The 15,431-nt window shown below is 39.7% G+C and overlaps 1 protein-coding gene across 11 annotated transcripts in view; it reads left to right on the plus strand.

The window, feature by feature from the left end:
- The window catches only part of LOC136832473 (jupiter microtubule associated homolog 1-like), an 82,786-nt gene that overhangs the window by 44,001 nt on the left and 23,354 nt on the right, over positions 1–15,431 (plus strand). For 2 of the 11 annotated variants that reach the window (XM_067093368.1, XM_067093411.1), the window contains exons 1-2: positions 786–909; positions 1,951–2,149. The exons of 1 other annotated variant lie outside the window; for it this stretch is intronic. In XM_067093368.1, coding sequence (XP_066949469.1) covers positions 2,088–2,149 — 62 coding nt within the window. In that variant the 5' untranslated portion in view covers positions 786–909; positions 1,951–2,087. Of the gene's footprint in view, positions 1–680; positions 910–1,480; positions 2,150–15,431 lie in introns of those variants that run through there. 8 more of the 11 variants (XM_067093364.1, XM_067093403.1, XM_067093376.1 and 5 more) reach the window with 6 other exon arrangements.

Consider the following 15,431-nt stretch of genomic DNA (forward strand, 5'->3'; position numbering starts at 1 on the left):
AAATTATCTTGGAGGAAGCATAAAAAAACTCGAGAAACGTAACTTGTAGGACATATGAAGGTGAACTTGTTCAATTTTCCAAATCTTATTACGGGAAGTTATAATTTTGTTTCGAAAATTAAAAATAAAAATCGTCATATCTGATAGAATTTTTTCTTATCACAATTGAAGACAGGGCCCAAAGCTGCTATTCATCCAACCCGACCTGAAGGTACGTTTTATCCTGGTCGCCCTTGGGATTGAATGCGCCCTGATTCCAAAGTGGCGTATCCCCTGACTAGTGGGGCAGATAAGAAATATTCTTGTCGGCGCATTTCACCTTAATTCTGCCGCCTCTCAAGGTAGGAAAGTGGAGTGGGCCTCACTAGTGTGAGGAAAGACACAAGGCAGCTTGCGGTTCATAAAAGACAAAAGAGAGACTTCATTTTTAAAAGTAATTGCCAGAGTACTTGACCAAATAAGAAAAAAACTGAATGAATTTTGAAATATATGATTTAAACTTGCTGACTGGCACGCCCTTTCGAAAGCTTCAAGTCCAAATGTAATAGTAATAGACATTGTCAAAGAATGGAAATGAAGTGTCCCAAATGTAGGAAAGGGCCTGCGTGGATGGGAAGGTTTGAAGAGGATGGGTCCGTAGGGGAGGGGGAGATGGAGGGAAGGGAGGGAGGGAAAGAGAAGAGTTGAGGTGTTTCTGGAGGGAGGGAGAGTATTGGGGGTTGACGGGAGGAGGTTGTGGGGAGCGTTTGTCGCCGGGAGCATAAAGCCCCCCGCGCTAGACGTCCAGGGCTCAGACGAGCTTCCATTGCAGCGGCGTGAACAGCGTCCGCCCACGTCCCACCCAGATTTCCATTTCTAAAAAAAAAAGGTGTCAGGCGCCCGTACTGCTAACGCCCGGTAGTTTTCTTGGTAAACAGTGGAAATTAGTTTGTGATATTAACATAATTTTGGCTTTTGTGACTACGTGTCTGTTCTTGTGATTACGTAAAACTGGATACACTTGACGTGAATTTTGTTCTTTTCTTTGTAAGCAAATTTCAGCATAGTGTTTCCAGTATTTAAGACTTGTGAATGGAACATTTCAATCTACCTTGAACTGATTAGCCATTGTTTACAATTTATTTGACCGGACACTTTAAAATTTATTTTTGTCTTATTGACGGCTTTTGGTTACGGTTTCATTTGCTTTAATGGAATCCCGCAGTCTCCCATTTGCTTTTTAAAGTTGATTGGTGAATCCCTATTCCTGTCAGACATATTCAAGGTTTCCATGCCTGACGTATGACCCCAACTAGAGCAGTTTGTCCTCAGATGGCTTCTGAGAAGCTGTCTTCCATTGTCTTTTGTTAGAATACTGATATTTTTTATATTTTTATATTATACCCCACAGTAATTAGTCTCGTTCTCTTTCGTTTACACTTTTTAGTTTAATTTACAAAAATATTTAAGCTTGCAATATTCAATGTTTTATTTCGTACAGGATTAATCTAATATCAGAGGAAAGAAAAGTGAAAATAAGTTTCAAGGAAAGAAAGAAAATATTTTAGCTTCCTGAATAAGAGTAATTGAAATAATAAAGTTTCCCAAGAATAACAATCCTGATAAAGTGAACTTTGGCGGAAACCGGTGTCGTGGTTGAAGTGGGGGTTTGTAAAGAGTTCAAGACTTGACCTTGAAATCGGGGGATTCACGAACCGGCGGTTCTTAAGCTTCTCACGGCGACGGCTCGGGGACAGCATTTGCGTCGTTTGGAAAAGAAAGACTTGACTGAAAAACTCTTAGATTCGATCCTGAAAAGAATATGATCTTTGATAGCCTCCATGACTATATATTCTTTTAGAACACTGACCTCGTGACCACGAATAAACTTGGTATCTACACCAAAAGGGAGAAACAAAATAGGTAAATCAAAAGCACAGATGTACTCAACTTTAGAACTTTTTTCCACAGCAGAAAATATGCTATTTGCTTGGCCGTAGTAACTGCGGAGAGAACTCGAAAAGAATAGACGTGAGTTGGGTGCGCAGGTGTTATAAACATATGTGCAGTTGAATATCTCATAGGTGCTAAGTTATCAAAAGGTCGTGATGGCCACATACGCTGCATATCGTCATGTGGAGCTTGACAGAGTGGGCATGGGAAAAAAAAGGTGAGTTTTTCTTGCATTTAATTTTGTACTAGATACATTAATTTAATTTAGCGTCGATAGCTACCATTTTCTTCTTTATTGTAATAAAAATGCCCTTTAGCAATGAACAAGTCATCCTCCTAAGTAGAACTAGTGGGGAAATTCATAAGCAAGGCTCCTCCTTTCAGTCAGTTTTGACAGGTAATCCTCAAAGTCTATGCGAAATCATGAATTAATAGGTGTTGCAGAGATAGAATTGTGCGAATACCCAATGCTCTTTGTGTAAAAATGTCATTTGAGGGTAACCGGTGTAATATGAGTGTACATGTCTTAAACTATTCAGTTCTTCATAAGGGAAATTCAGCTTTGATAGTCTCAAAGCTTGCGCCGACTTCAAAATAATGAGAGAGTTCTTAGAATTTTTAAGCTAGGAATCTGTATTGTATGCGGATCTCAATGTGACATAGCAGTGGTACGTTTATTTTATAAGATTATTTTTTTCGTAAATCTTCGTAACATTTTCATATCACGCACGTGTCAGGTGTTTATTAAGTCTTGTGTTAAGATCCTGCTGTCGACGAAGGTTTGGAATGGCTCCCACTAGGCAGGTTTTAGCACCCCAGTTATATAATCTATAAAAATTGTTAATGGTAAAAAGATATTTGTATTTTAAGTGATTCATGCAGTTTATACTGTATTTTAATCTGCATTTTTGTTATACACTTATGAATTTCGTAATTTTAAAAGCATTTTGATAACTGAATATTGTTTTAGAACAGTATTCAGTCATGAGACTGCAGATAGTTCATGTGACCACCCTAGCTCTGAATGGTAGCCTGCAGGTGCAGCATTGTTGCTTTACTATTGTTGACGTTCAACACTTTTGAGGTCGAATCGCCAGTATTGGATATGTTTAATATAGAGGGAATAAATGTTCAAAAATTATATCGTGCACAGGTTTGCATTACATTTACAGTTTAATGGCTCAACTGAATATAGTCAGTCATAATATAAGTTAATAAACGTATGCCATCAAGTATACGAACGCCCAAACATATTGAAATAGTAAACCGTGTGAGGTGATTAGTTGACTAAATACTATGTAATCGCATGCAGCTTCTTTTCTCATAAGCAACAATGAGCTAAATTACCTTAAACTTCGTATAATATCCTTTCTGTGAAGTTCACCATGTGCTGATGATAAAGAATAACAAAGAATATAAGTATGAGACTGGAAGGATAGTCTCAATGACTTATTGCTAATTCTGAATTCAAAACATAATTCTGTAAGCAGTTGTAACATAGGTGGAAAATTACCATGATCTTAAGTAGGAAAACACTGTAGGTATGGGATGGCAACCCATATCTACATTCAGACTGTGAATGCAGTGTTCTCCCAATTATCTTACTAGCGAGAACTTGCAGGAAGACTTGCAACTATAAACCACAATCCAGAAGTCTTGTTTACCAATGGGCACTTGAAGAAAGCGTTCTTTCAGTTCTATTCTGAAGGGTGACCTTCACCAGGAATGAGCAAGCAGGTGGCCTGTTGCAGTTTGTGTTGCTAAAAGATCCAGAAGTAAATCCGAGACCGAGATAGTATGATAGTGTACAATTGATCAGACATATTTCCTAGGTAAGGGTTTGGCACAACCAGAAGACTCCTTTTTACCCCTGTTATTCAGAGAGATTACCTGTAAGGTGCAGAGCAATGTCAGATATGAATGGTCAAAATTCACTTGGCCAAGCTGTACTTTTGTGATCTAAAAATTACACCTCTCATCATGCACTTGTAGCATAGAGGAGAACAGGATATGCGTAAGAATTAAGCTTAAAAGTAAGGAGATAATTGCAGTTGATACAGTTTACCTTACGCTACTGGTATGGAGCTATCTCAGAAGAGTTCGCTAATTCAGGTAGCGTGCACTTCAGTTTTTGGATTACAGGCTGCTGTCTAGGAAGGAAGATGATTTGTAGGCACAGTTCCACAGCTGAGGGATCTGCCAGTTTAATCCCAAGAACTCCCAGGGTCTTCTAGTGGGATTTAATGTTGAATACTAATGTCATTGTGATGAGTCCAGCGATAATTCTTGCTTAGTATACCATGGTAATTGTCTAAACTACAATGTTTTGTTTTGTTACACAACCTTCATTGTATTAGATATTAATCACTACAGGAGGCTGTAATTATCTCACTTCGTTACTCTGTGATGTTCCTCTATATCTGAATCCCAGCAGTATTGATGGTGAGCCAGTTGTGGATCTGCACTAAGAAAATTGACGTGCAAAACACTCTTGAACATTGCATAAACTTTGGTATACAAAGAATTGGTATTGGGCTCAACACAACATTGGGTTACTTGAAGTAAAAGACTTCTGTGATTAAATTACACTAACTATAAACATTGAGGAAAAGCAAGATTCGCATTCAAATGAGTAACTCTGTGGTTTTCTACTAGGAACTCGAGAAGTTCCTGCTTGAAGCTGCCACATTGACAATACTTAGACCTGGTGACTAATATACTCCGACTGTTCGTAATGGTTTTCTTACTTTGTGAATGACATTGAAGGTCGACTACACTGTGTACTTAATATATTTTCCCAAAGTTCGATTGTCATTTTAATCCCGTAGGGGGGTAGTGCCGTCAGTGCACCTCATATGGTGCTCTGTAGGCGTTACTTTAGGTCTTTGCAACGTTCCTTCAGCCTCCAGCTGCAACCTCTTTCATTCCTTTTACTGTACCTCCGCTCGTATTCTCTTTCTTCCATCTGACTTTCCAACATCTCTAACAATTGTTTCATAGTGCAACTGCGAGGTTTTCTTCCGGTTACACCTTTCAAACCTTCTGTCAGTTTCCCTTTCAGCACTGAATGACCTCATGGGTCCCAGCGTTTGGCCTATGGCCTTTGGCGTAAATTCTATTTTTTTCCTATTGTCATTTAAAATGGCGACTTGCGGTGGAAAAGCAAAGCTACTCTACCAGATGAGTTATCTGAAATGTAGTCGAGAAGCTTCACGAGAATTGCCTTAATGTCACAACCCTGTCGGGGTTTAGTATCGTCAGCGCACCTCACGTGGTGGACTGTAGGTATTACTTGAAGCGTGGTTGCAGCTTCCCTTTAGCCCCAAGCTGTACCCACTTTTTGGCCTTGCACTTGACCTCCATTCCCGCTTTTCTCTCTCTCTCTCTCTCTCTCTCTCTCTCTCTCTCTCTCTCTCTCTCTCTCTCTCTCTCTCTCTCTCTCTCTCTCTCTCTCTCTCTCTCAGTTTCTTTGTAGATTCTTATCCTTTGGTTTCTGGATCTTTAACAATCCTTTAGTTTCTGGATGTTTATCATCATGCTGTCCTACCATTCCAACTCGCTCTTTTCACTGCCTGGGGCGCTAAATGGCCGGAAGTGCGCAGTGCTTTGCTTGACAGCCTAAAATTCATAAAATAGTCACAATTTTCTTAGGTTGAATTCACCTTGCACGCAGTCAGTAGATCAAATTGATTTTGTAGAAATTTAGAATTAGAACAGGTTTTCTGTCATCGGATTCTATGTGAAATCGTACATTGAAAACCTAACTGTTGACTGGCTTAGGTATTTCATGCCATTCATTCGGTAAATTGTATTGTTCTCGGTCACGAATACAAAACCTTTATGCTCCATATATAGGAACAATTGTAGGGTTTCGCCTTCTCATTTCTGCTGTTTGGATGTGATAATACCGTAACATCGGAGCTTGATCAAGTTGTACGACGACTTTAGTGGTCTGAACACGTTCCAAAATTCTAAAACCAAATCTGCTCTAACTTTTTAAAGAACTAACAAAACTAATCGCTATGAATCTCCCTCTAATTTTCTTAGGGAAAAATCTCTCCAATATTTGTTTGGAGAAATAAGACGTGATTTCGGTCACTACTTGCACCTGCTGGAGCTTTTCTGCCTCAGTGACACAAAGGTTACACTAGACACTCGACAGGCAGCCGCATTATACCTTTTGATTTACGAGACAATTACTTGGTATTCGCCAGATTTTGGACACAATTCATTTCCAGATTAGTACAATGTTGACTCGATAATCTTCTGTACCAGGTTACCAATCTTTTTAGCTTCCGTATTATGGTATGGCTGGAAGAGGCTTGATATTGTGGAAATTGTCCTTGTAGACGCAACAAATAACAGCATGTTTGCTGAAGCACTGACTATCATATGATGCGAGTCTTGTTAGCGATCCTTCATTTCTTGAGAGTAAGCGGCCAAACGTCACATTCGAAGAGAAACGATTAGGCTTCATACAAGTTAAGAGGCCTCTTCATGATGAGGGGACTTTAGGAGACAATGGGTGGGCGGATGAAGGAGGGGCTTGCTAAGGTTCGAAGTGTTTCAGGACGTATGCATTACATAACTGGATGAAAAATAGTGTTAATTATTCGATCTGTGTGCAGATGGGCCGGTGACCTTCAGGATGTAGCATGCAAATTTAGAAATATAGTATAAATTAATTTCAGATTTGAAGTTGCTGTTTCGTTATTTGTCCAATCCAAGGTTGGAATAGTAAAGTTTCCGTGGAACTTAGATAAACTTTCCGTGATATCTCAGTTTTGGCGACAGCTTCGTTACACGATGATAAGCCATAGATTTTATCACAGTTAATCTGCATAAAATGAATCTGTGAAACTCCCAAATACCGAATATTACGTTTCTCCGTAAACAGAGTAATTACAGTTTTAAGAATCGATGCATCCTGGCCGTTGACATTTTTGTCATCGTTTGGGAAAGCATTGTTTTTGCACAAAATTTTCATCGTCATGAATTATAAATTTGGATCGATTTAATTTGGAGACTAGCTTGATAGTTGAGTAGACTTAAACCTCTGAATTGCTGCTTCCAGTTTTAACTTGTCCCCCGTTTCTTTCCTCTTTCTTTTCACATTTTTCCTCCAGTTTTGCCGGTTCCCGAAAATGGGCATTTTCACTCCCTCGGCGAAAATGCCCGAAAATGGGCATTTTCACCGAGGGAGTTTTGGAGTGGGGTGAGAGAGAGTGAGTGAGTGAGTGAGTGAGTTGGGCAGGCAATATTGATTACTCTCTATTTTTCCCCATCTGTAAGTTCGGAGAAAGTCTGCCCATCGCTCCTTGTACCCTTGAACGTATGAATTCTACTCTCTCTCTCTCTCTCTCTCTCTCTCTCTCTCTCTCTCTCTCTCTCTCTCTCTCTCTCTCTCTTTCAGCTACTTCCTCTCAACCTCCATTCCCAACTCCTCCAAGACAACCGCAACATGAGTAGGCAGTGTGTGAGAGGGAGGGTGTGGAGGGTTAGGGTGATGACTGTTCTTGCAAAATCTCCCAGCCCCGTCTTCTCTTTCCTCCCTCTTCACCTTTGCTTTCTGAGACTTCCGTTCAATATAATCTGTTATCCAAAGTAGTTGACTTAAATCAGCGTTTGTGAACAGTTGTACCGATTTTGTGTCGCTGACCATTCCTTCATTTTTTTTTCTTCAAATCCAAGGCTGCTGTACAACTATAGGGCTTCTTCGAGTTGACAGGTATAGCTTTCCAAAAGTTACAATAGGGCCCCTAAATGAAAGTTTGATTCATGTTATTCGAATCAGTTTAATGCTTTAACGTAAATCAGAATTAGCATACCAACTGTCGACCATTACTAGCTTGTTACGTTTCTCCTCAGACTCCAGGGATGCCGGTCTTAACTCTAGACGGTATGCTTAAGCCCCAAGTAATCCCACCTTAGCCGTGTTAACTCCTATGGCTTCTGTTCTTTGGACGTCAACTAGAGCACGTGCTTTCTGGTACAAAACATGATTCATCAGCGTCGCGCTGCCGACTTAGGTGCACTTAAAGGCAAGGACAATACAGTCTCGAACAGAATACTCTGTGCGCTTTTCGATCATTTGCCCCCCAGATTGCCTCGGAGATTATTAATCAAAATGCGTTTAATAACTGAAAGATTGTCTTTGTAAAGTGATCACATTTTGATAAGTGTGTGCACCGTAGAGTACCTTGTCCCCCAGTGATGATATTTTTGAGATTAAATTTGCACGAAGTAATGGAAACCCTACAAAACTGAGTGTTTGCTTAAAGCCTCAGAGTTAGCACGAATGAAATCAAGATATTACCAGCCCGGTTGCTGTTTTTTATTTTTTTTTTATTTTTATTTTTTTTTCGCAAAAGAAAACTGTTGAGATGGTTTTGTCTGTCCGTCCACACTTCTGTCCGCCCTCAGGTCTTAAAAACTACTGAGGCTAGAGGGCTGCAGATTGGTATGTTGATCGTCCACCCTCCAATCGTCTAACATACCAAATCGCAGCCCTCTAGCCTCTAGTTTTTATTTTATTTATGGTTAAAATTAGCCATGATCGTGCGTCTGGGAATGCTATAAAGTATACCTTAGTTTTACCCGACCACCGAGCTGATTAACAGATCTCCTAGGGCTGGCCCGAAGGATTACACTTATTTTACGTGGCTAAGAACCAATTGGTTACTTAGCAACGGGACCTACAGCTTATTGTGGAATCCGAACCACGTTATAGCGAGAAATTAATTTCTATCACCAGAAATAGATTCCTCTAATTCTTCATCAGCCGGCCGGGGAATCGAACTCCGGCCTAGCGAGTTCCAGTCCACAGCTCTACCGACTCACCCAACGAAGAGCTGGGACATGCCACCACTAGGCCGTGGCTGAAATTTTCATAGGCCGCGGCTCATACAGCATTATACACTGTACAGCGCATTTTTTACTTGTTTTCATAGCATATATTTTCCAGTGGAAATCAGCTTCAAATTACCCCCTTGAAATCCTTGTTTACAGTATAGTTTAGGATAGTAATACGTTATCTTTTATGAGAAGTGTGGGGTTTTTAAAAGGTATGTCTTAAGGTATATAGAGGAGTTTTGCGTAAGTCGGGGCTTAGGTGAGTGACAAGTTACCTTTATTTTTTTCTTTTTCTTTCTTTAATTTGTCAGCTGAAAACCCTTATGGACAGTCAACAGACTATAAATCCAAGAGGGCTGCAAAGGTAAATCAGGCTGCAGAGGGATAAGTTGCAGGAAAAGGTTATAAGTAAATGAATTTTAGGGAATAGAAAATAAAACCGATACTCCTGAAAGCAGGAATGAATTTGCTCCCCACTTAACATTTGGAGATCAGAAGATTCGACAACTGCACTAGGCATATTATTCCACCTTTTAGTTGTAGCCAAGAACAGACTCGTATCAAACAAGTATTAAAACTAATACTAGAAAACGACACACTGCAGCAGCATTATTAGTGTTTCGAGCAAAAAACATGTAGGCCAGGTAAAGAGTGCAGAAGATGTTTGTCTTTCTAGTGCATTTTATGCAACAAACATAATAAACTCACTTTATTTCTATGCCACAAATCAACATTAAATGTTTGCAAAATAAGACCACACTGGACAACAGTACTCCAAACATGGAAGGAGGAAGGTTAAAACTCATAGATATAGCTTCAGCACGAAATATTCGACAACATTTCTGCATGATACCAAGTTTTTGAGAAAATGAGGAATCAGTATTACGTATATGGTTTTCAAACGTCAATTATGAAACGTTACACTTAAAAATCTTTTAAAGAATCACAGACATTTAAAACTACCATTTAAATGTAAATCAGGATGCAAATGCCAGTGTTCTGGATCGACTAGCTATCATACTTACGGCTTTAGAAGGGTAAAGCTTCATGCCCCAAAGCCTACTGCACTGATGAATGCGTGCCAGATTTCTATTCAACCACATTCCTAAGGCGCGGAGTAGGGACAACAGCTAGAAGAGTGGCATCATCGGCGTATGCAATCACTTTGTTTTCCAGACTTTGCCACATATCACTAGTATAGATAATAAACAGAATGAGTCCAAGAACACCACCTTGAGGTGCACCTGCAGTGACAATGCTAAAGCCACTAGACTGCCCTCATCACCTACACCTTTTGGATTCTGCCTATTAAAAATTCATTTAATTTAAAATAATAATAAAAGCTCCATCAATTCCCGATCGTTTCGTCTTGTAGGTAAGTGTACATCAATGAAAGGATAATTTATCCGTTTAAGCTTTTCCTATTTATTGTATTGATAACTGTATTATTCAGTGACACGTGATTTGTGAATAACAAATGGCGTCGCACCTGTTGATTTATAGTTAACTTTTTGATATTTAAGTATTAAGAAAAAATTTCTATAACAAGTAGTGGATATTTATAAAAAAAAAATATTTCCCCAGAGTGAAAGAAAACTTGCATTCGTGCAAGGGGTCTAGGATACATAGTTTAGTCCTGAATCTGGTTTGTGTGCGAACGCGCGCTATATCCTCACAAGTAAGATTCAGTGAATGTGACATTTGAATATTTACAGCCTTGGTATGACATCGTGATAGTTCTGGAACTATTCTGCTATATTGTCTTTTATTTTGGGATGCTTCAAAATGGAAGGATGTGTTTGCACAGTAACTTTCAGGTTTCATTAAATCATATACTGTGATATATTTCGTATTTGAAATAACCCTCTTGTTTTAGGATGTTTTATTGCAGCTTATTTATTTTGTGTCAAGTACGTTGCAGAAATGGTGTATGACTCCTGCATTCCTCGTAGTTGTTGCTTTGCTGTGCGGTTAGTATAAGAAATGTCTAAATATCAGTAAACATTGGGTTCAGTATTAAAAAGGTTGAGGTGTTGCTTGGCTATCCACTTGGACTAAAGCGCTATAAGTCATCACATACCGTCAAACAGGATTTTTTTATGAATTAAAGGGTCATATTATAGTATGTCTTGATCTATTCTGTGAGGTAGGAAGAGTTAATTCTTAAGTGCTTAACCTACCTTGTCCCAGATATGCTGCCTTGGGATGAGGCTTATTGTCCCGACCCAAACCCTCCGGGTGCTTGCGCTATTGATTTTCGAAAAAATGAGGTTTTTCACCCTATAGGAAAAAGGCACGTTATTCTCTTGTTCCCCGTCATTTGTTCCAGTTTGACGCGTCTGCATCTGAGGCTGATCGAACATGAGTTTGCGGAGATATTCACCCTGAAAATGTGACATTCATTCTCATACTTTTGGCAGGTGTCAATTTTGTCAGGAGTGGCTTCCTCCAGGCCCAGATCAATAGTACCGTGTAAATTACAGACGTAAAGAAGAATAAATAAACAGTACTTGATATATCAAAAAAGTATTTCAATATTTCCATCCTCTCTCTCTCTCTCTCTCTCTCTCTCTCTCTCTCTCTCTCTCTCTCTCTCTCTCTCTCTCTCTCTCTCAGTAATGATGCGCCCAGCATTCCATTATGAGAGTAACACTACAAAAGTCAAAAGTGGTCTTCCTGGAGTGTGTTTGCATATGTGCGCGCACGTTCACACGTCCTTGCCTCTCAAATATTTGTTCTTGCCTGCTTGCTTGGATGCAAAGGAGAAAAAAAAAAAACGCCGAGAGGAAAATGGTGGACAGCAGAAGGGCACTCAAAACTTGCTTTTTAGCATTTTGAAGTGGAGCACGTTTTTCATTTCCTGGAACGGATGCAGTTTCTAGGACTTTCAGTTGAGGTGAAGAAATTCATTAAAATACTCGTTTATATTTATATAAGCAAGGAATCGCTGGAGACGTGATTTTCACCCACCACTACCTGGAGGAGAATGGCCCAATATTGACCCTAAACGTTGGTTCAGCCCTCCCCACCCCCCCAATTCCTCTCTAATGACGAGACCAGGAACCAGCACAAGGTGTACGCTGCTTATAGGTCTTTAATTTTTATCAAACCTAAGATTATGTGGCATTAATCATAAATGGAAGTAGAGAGACCTCGGCCGCTTTGCTAGGGTGAAAAATTAAGTTGCGCGTTAGTGATTTCCCCTGCTTGCAAGATCCTCTCCCTGATGTCCGAAGAATTCCTGGTAGCTCGCTTGAGATTGCGCGCGCACGTGTACGTGCTCTCACGAACGTATACGCTATGTGGCGACGTACACTATACGTTTTCTGGTGAGTCATAGCTCCTGAAGAGAGGCAGACGGGTTGGAGAGTAGCTGATGGAGTCTGCTGGAGAGGAGAGAAGGGATGCTCGCTCTCGCTCTCTTCTCTTTTCCCTCGCCTGCAGCTCTCTTCCTCTCACCTCTTCTCCCTTTTCCTTTTACCCTCACCCGCCACCACTTCCCACGCACTCCTCATGGCTTTCCTATCCCCACCCTCTCTCTCTCTCTCTCTCTCTCTCTCTCTCTCTCTCTCTCTCTCTCTCTCTGATGGTAACGAACGCAATAAAAGATGTATCTCAAGAGCAATGAATTATAGGAAAATAAACTTTAAACGTCTTGATCATGTGTGTAGCAGTAAGAATGGATCTTACAAATTTATCGTCGGAAAATGAAACTAGTGACCTCCAACCGTTTTGGGCGATCGTTAGGGGACACGCTTGGAAGAGGCACACTGCTTTCGTCTTGGTCTTTGAATCTGAAGATTTCAGTGGGAGTAAATGGTAGAACGGGTTAGTTGGAGCACATTTTAATCTCCTCAGTCAGTTGATGAGGACAAAGTTGACAATGTTAAGAGAGCAATGTTGATATATAAACAAATCCCCAGTTATGTAAATGTACATATATTTAAAGATAGATCTGTACAGATAGCTTTCGGGAACCTGTTCAGTTTCCCTTTTCAGTCTCTATTTAAGATAGAGCTGTACACACAGCTTTCGAAATCTGTTCGATTCCCCGTTAAAATGGAGATTGAAAAGGGGAATCGAACAGTTCCAGAAAGCTATCTGTACAGATCTAAATTTAAATATATGTACATTTACATAACTGGATTTGTTTCTCCATTTGAAGACTCATGCTATTATGAGTATTTTTTAATGTTACTTGTGTTCATATAGGCAATATGAGCTTTTATAGTTTTCATGCGGAAAAATTATTCCTTGGGTGAAATATTTTGTTTTCAAAAGAATAATTTAGCTGCGTGGCAGGTTACCTTCACTGGCAGAATATATGGTTATTTTGCTTACTATTGATGAAGCCACTAAGGCAAAGGAAACTAAGCAGAAGGATTTGCACAAACGAGCGATGTCTTCAAGATATGCATTGAAATTTCAGTGTAGAATCCGGCAACACGTGGTTTGTTCACTTGTTATAAAGTGTTGGCTCAGATGTTACCTTAACTGTACAGGTTGTGTTTGCATTACGTGCAGACTACGTCGATGCTCTGAGGGCCTTTTCGAGCTGGCTTGAGGAGGTTTCGGTTGACTTGGCTTTTTTATATTTACAGGTCTACAGGTATGGCCTAGATCGAATGATACTGCCAATTGATTGTTTAACTTTGCGTGCTTTATCTCTTAATCTAAACAGTGTTTCACTACCAAAAGAAAAATGGCAATTTGCCTATGTAGTTACGCAGTGCAGAATTGCCATGGACTAAGTAAAACATGACAGTAGTATTAACAATTTTTTTTAATCATCAAAACAGAACAAGTAATACTAAGCTTTAGTAGTAAGGACAGTTCAAACCTCAGGGGAGAATGTGGTATTGCTATATGAGAACTGCCCTTCCTCAAAGGTTTATCAAAAACACGAGTTAATTTTCATAACAGGTGCAGATTGTAACTTTTTATCTACTCAGTTGAAAAAGTTAGGGCTTACTAATAAGTCATTAATATTCACGTGACATCAAAACTAATTAAGTACTATTGGCTTCTTGTTTAAGAAAGATATTTGAATTACTGGATGTACATTGCAGTAGACTAGAACTATAGAACACGCATAATTACGTTGAATATGGTGTATACACATCAATGGAGCTAAGATTGAACAAAGATTAGGACTAAACGTGGCAACATAATTGTTTGTTCGTTGTTTTGACAGTGGACAGGTGATACCACTGATTGCCGTACGTACTAAACCAAGTAATGTTTTGATTGCTTAAGCCGCCCTGTTGAATGGCTCATAATGCTTCGCTTTTAATCCTGCATCCCATCACGAGTCAAAAGGTCAGGAACTTACATTAAAAACCTTCCACAGATTGAAATACCAATATATGAAACAAATCTATACGTATAATGATAGCATACACATATTCATCTGAGTAAGACTTAACCAGCAGAATAGAAAGTGCCTGGACACTTCAAACAAAGGAATTCCAACACTGGCAGTGAATATTAAAGTATACAGTGAGACGTATAGTCAATGCCTGTTACTATCAAACTGCAACAGAAAACGCCTATTATACCATAACCAGTCATACGATACAAAACTGAATGAAAGCAAGGGATGTTGCTCTCCAGTTACCCAACATTAAGATTAGCAGTGATTAAAATGATCTGCAGATACGTGCTACTGATACTAACTTAACTATTAAATAAACTTGACGAAGAACAGAATTTGGAATATGATCATTCCTTTGGTATATATTTAGTATGCAATATAAACGGTCAGTAACTTCGTTTATAGTTCAGTACTGTATCTCCCAGTACCTAATTCTTTATGAAAATTAATTGTGTGGCCTCATAACGTGGTGGTAGCGCATCAAGCTCGCAGCCAGGATCCTGCTCAAGTGTTCCCTTCTCGATCCGGACGAGGAGGGACTATTGGGCACGTTCCCCAAATTCCAGTATGCATCTGTTGACCTCAGCCGAGAATTAGGTACATAGTTGTTAGTCAACTGTTGGGAGTCGCATTTAGGTTGGAGAGAGACGAGAGATAAAACGCTAGATGCGTGTTCATTGTTACATCAAAAAAAGTATATTAATGCAATGGGAGGGCCTCGACGGAGGTAATCCTTACCCCACAGGTGTAGACTCTCTCTCTCTCTCTCTCTCTCTCTCTCTCTCTCTCTCTCTCTCTCTCTCTCTCTCTCTCTCTCAGTCGCGGAGTAACTCCCAGCAATATAGTCGTGGACGAGAACAAATTCAGGTTTGCCGTAGCATCATTAACGATTCATCAAAAGCTACTATTGTTATCACCCTGAACTTTGGTCTTTGTGTCGCCATTTCTAGTCGCTGTTGTTTGCCTATCCCGAAGCTATAGCGTAATCCTGCTGGAATAACATTTGATGTGAAATTCTGAGCGAATTTCCTATGTGGGGTGTTGCCATGGGCATCCCTTTTTAAAGCCGAAAGGCGAGTTGGATGTTTATTGTTTACGTTCTGTCGCCCCTGTGTTATTATTTGTACTGGAGGCAATAAGTGGTTAACATTAAGGCTCCGTAAGGTTATATTATAGTGACCTTTTGTCACGTTTGATGGTTTGTTTGCTAGAAAAATCTATCTTGTGGATTAGCAGTGCTGGTAATGTAACCTTCTTGAAGGCAGTTTATTGA

This window comes from Macrobrachium rosenbergii, chromosome 4 (genome assembly GCF_040412425.1).
Source record: "Macrobrachium rosenbergii isolate ZJJX-2024 chromosome 4, ASM4041242v1, whole genome shotgun sequence".
NCBI lineage: Eukaryota > Metazoa > Arthropoda > Malacostraca > Decapoda > Palaemonidae > Macrobrachium > Macrobrachium rosenbergii.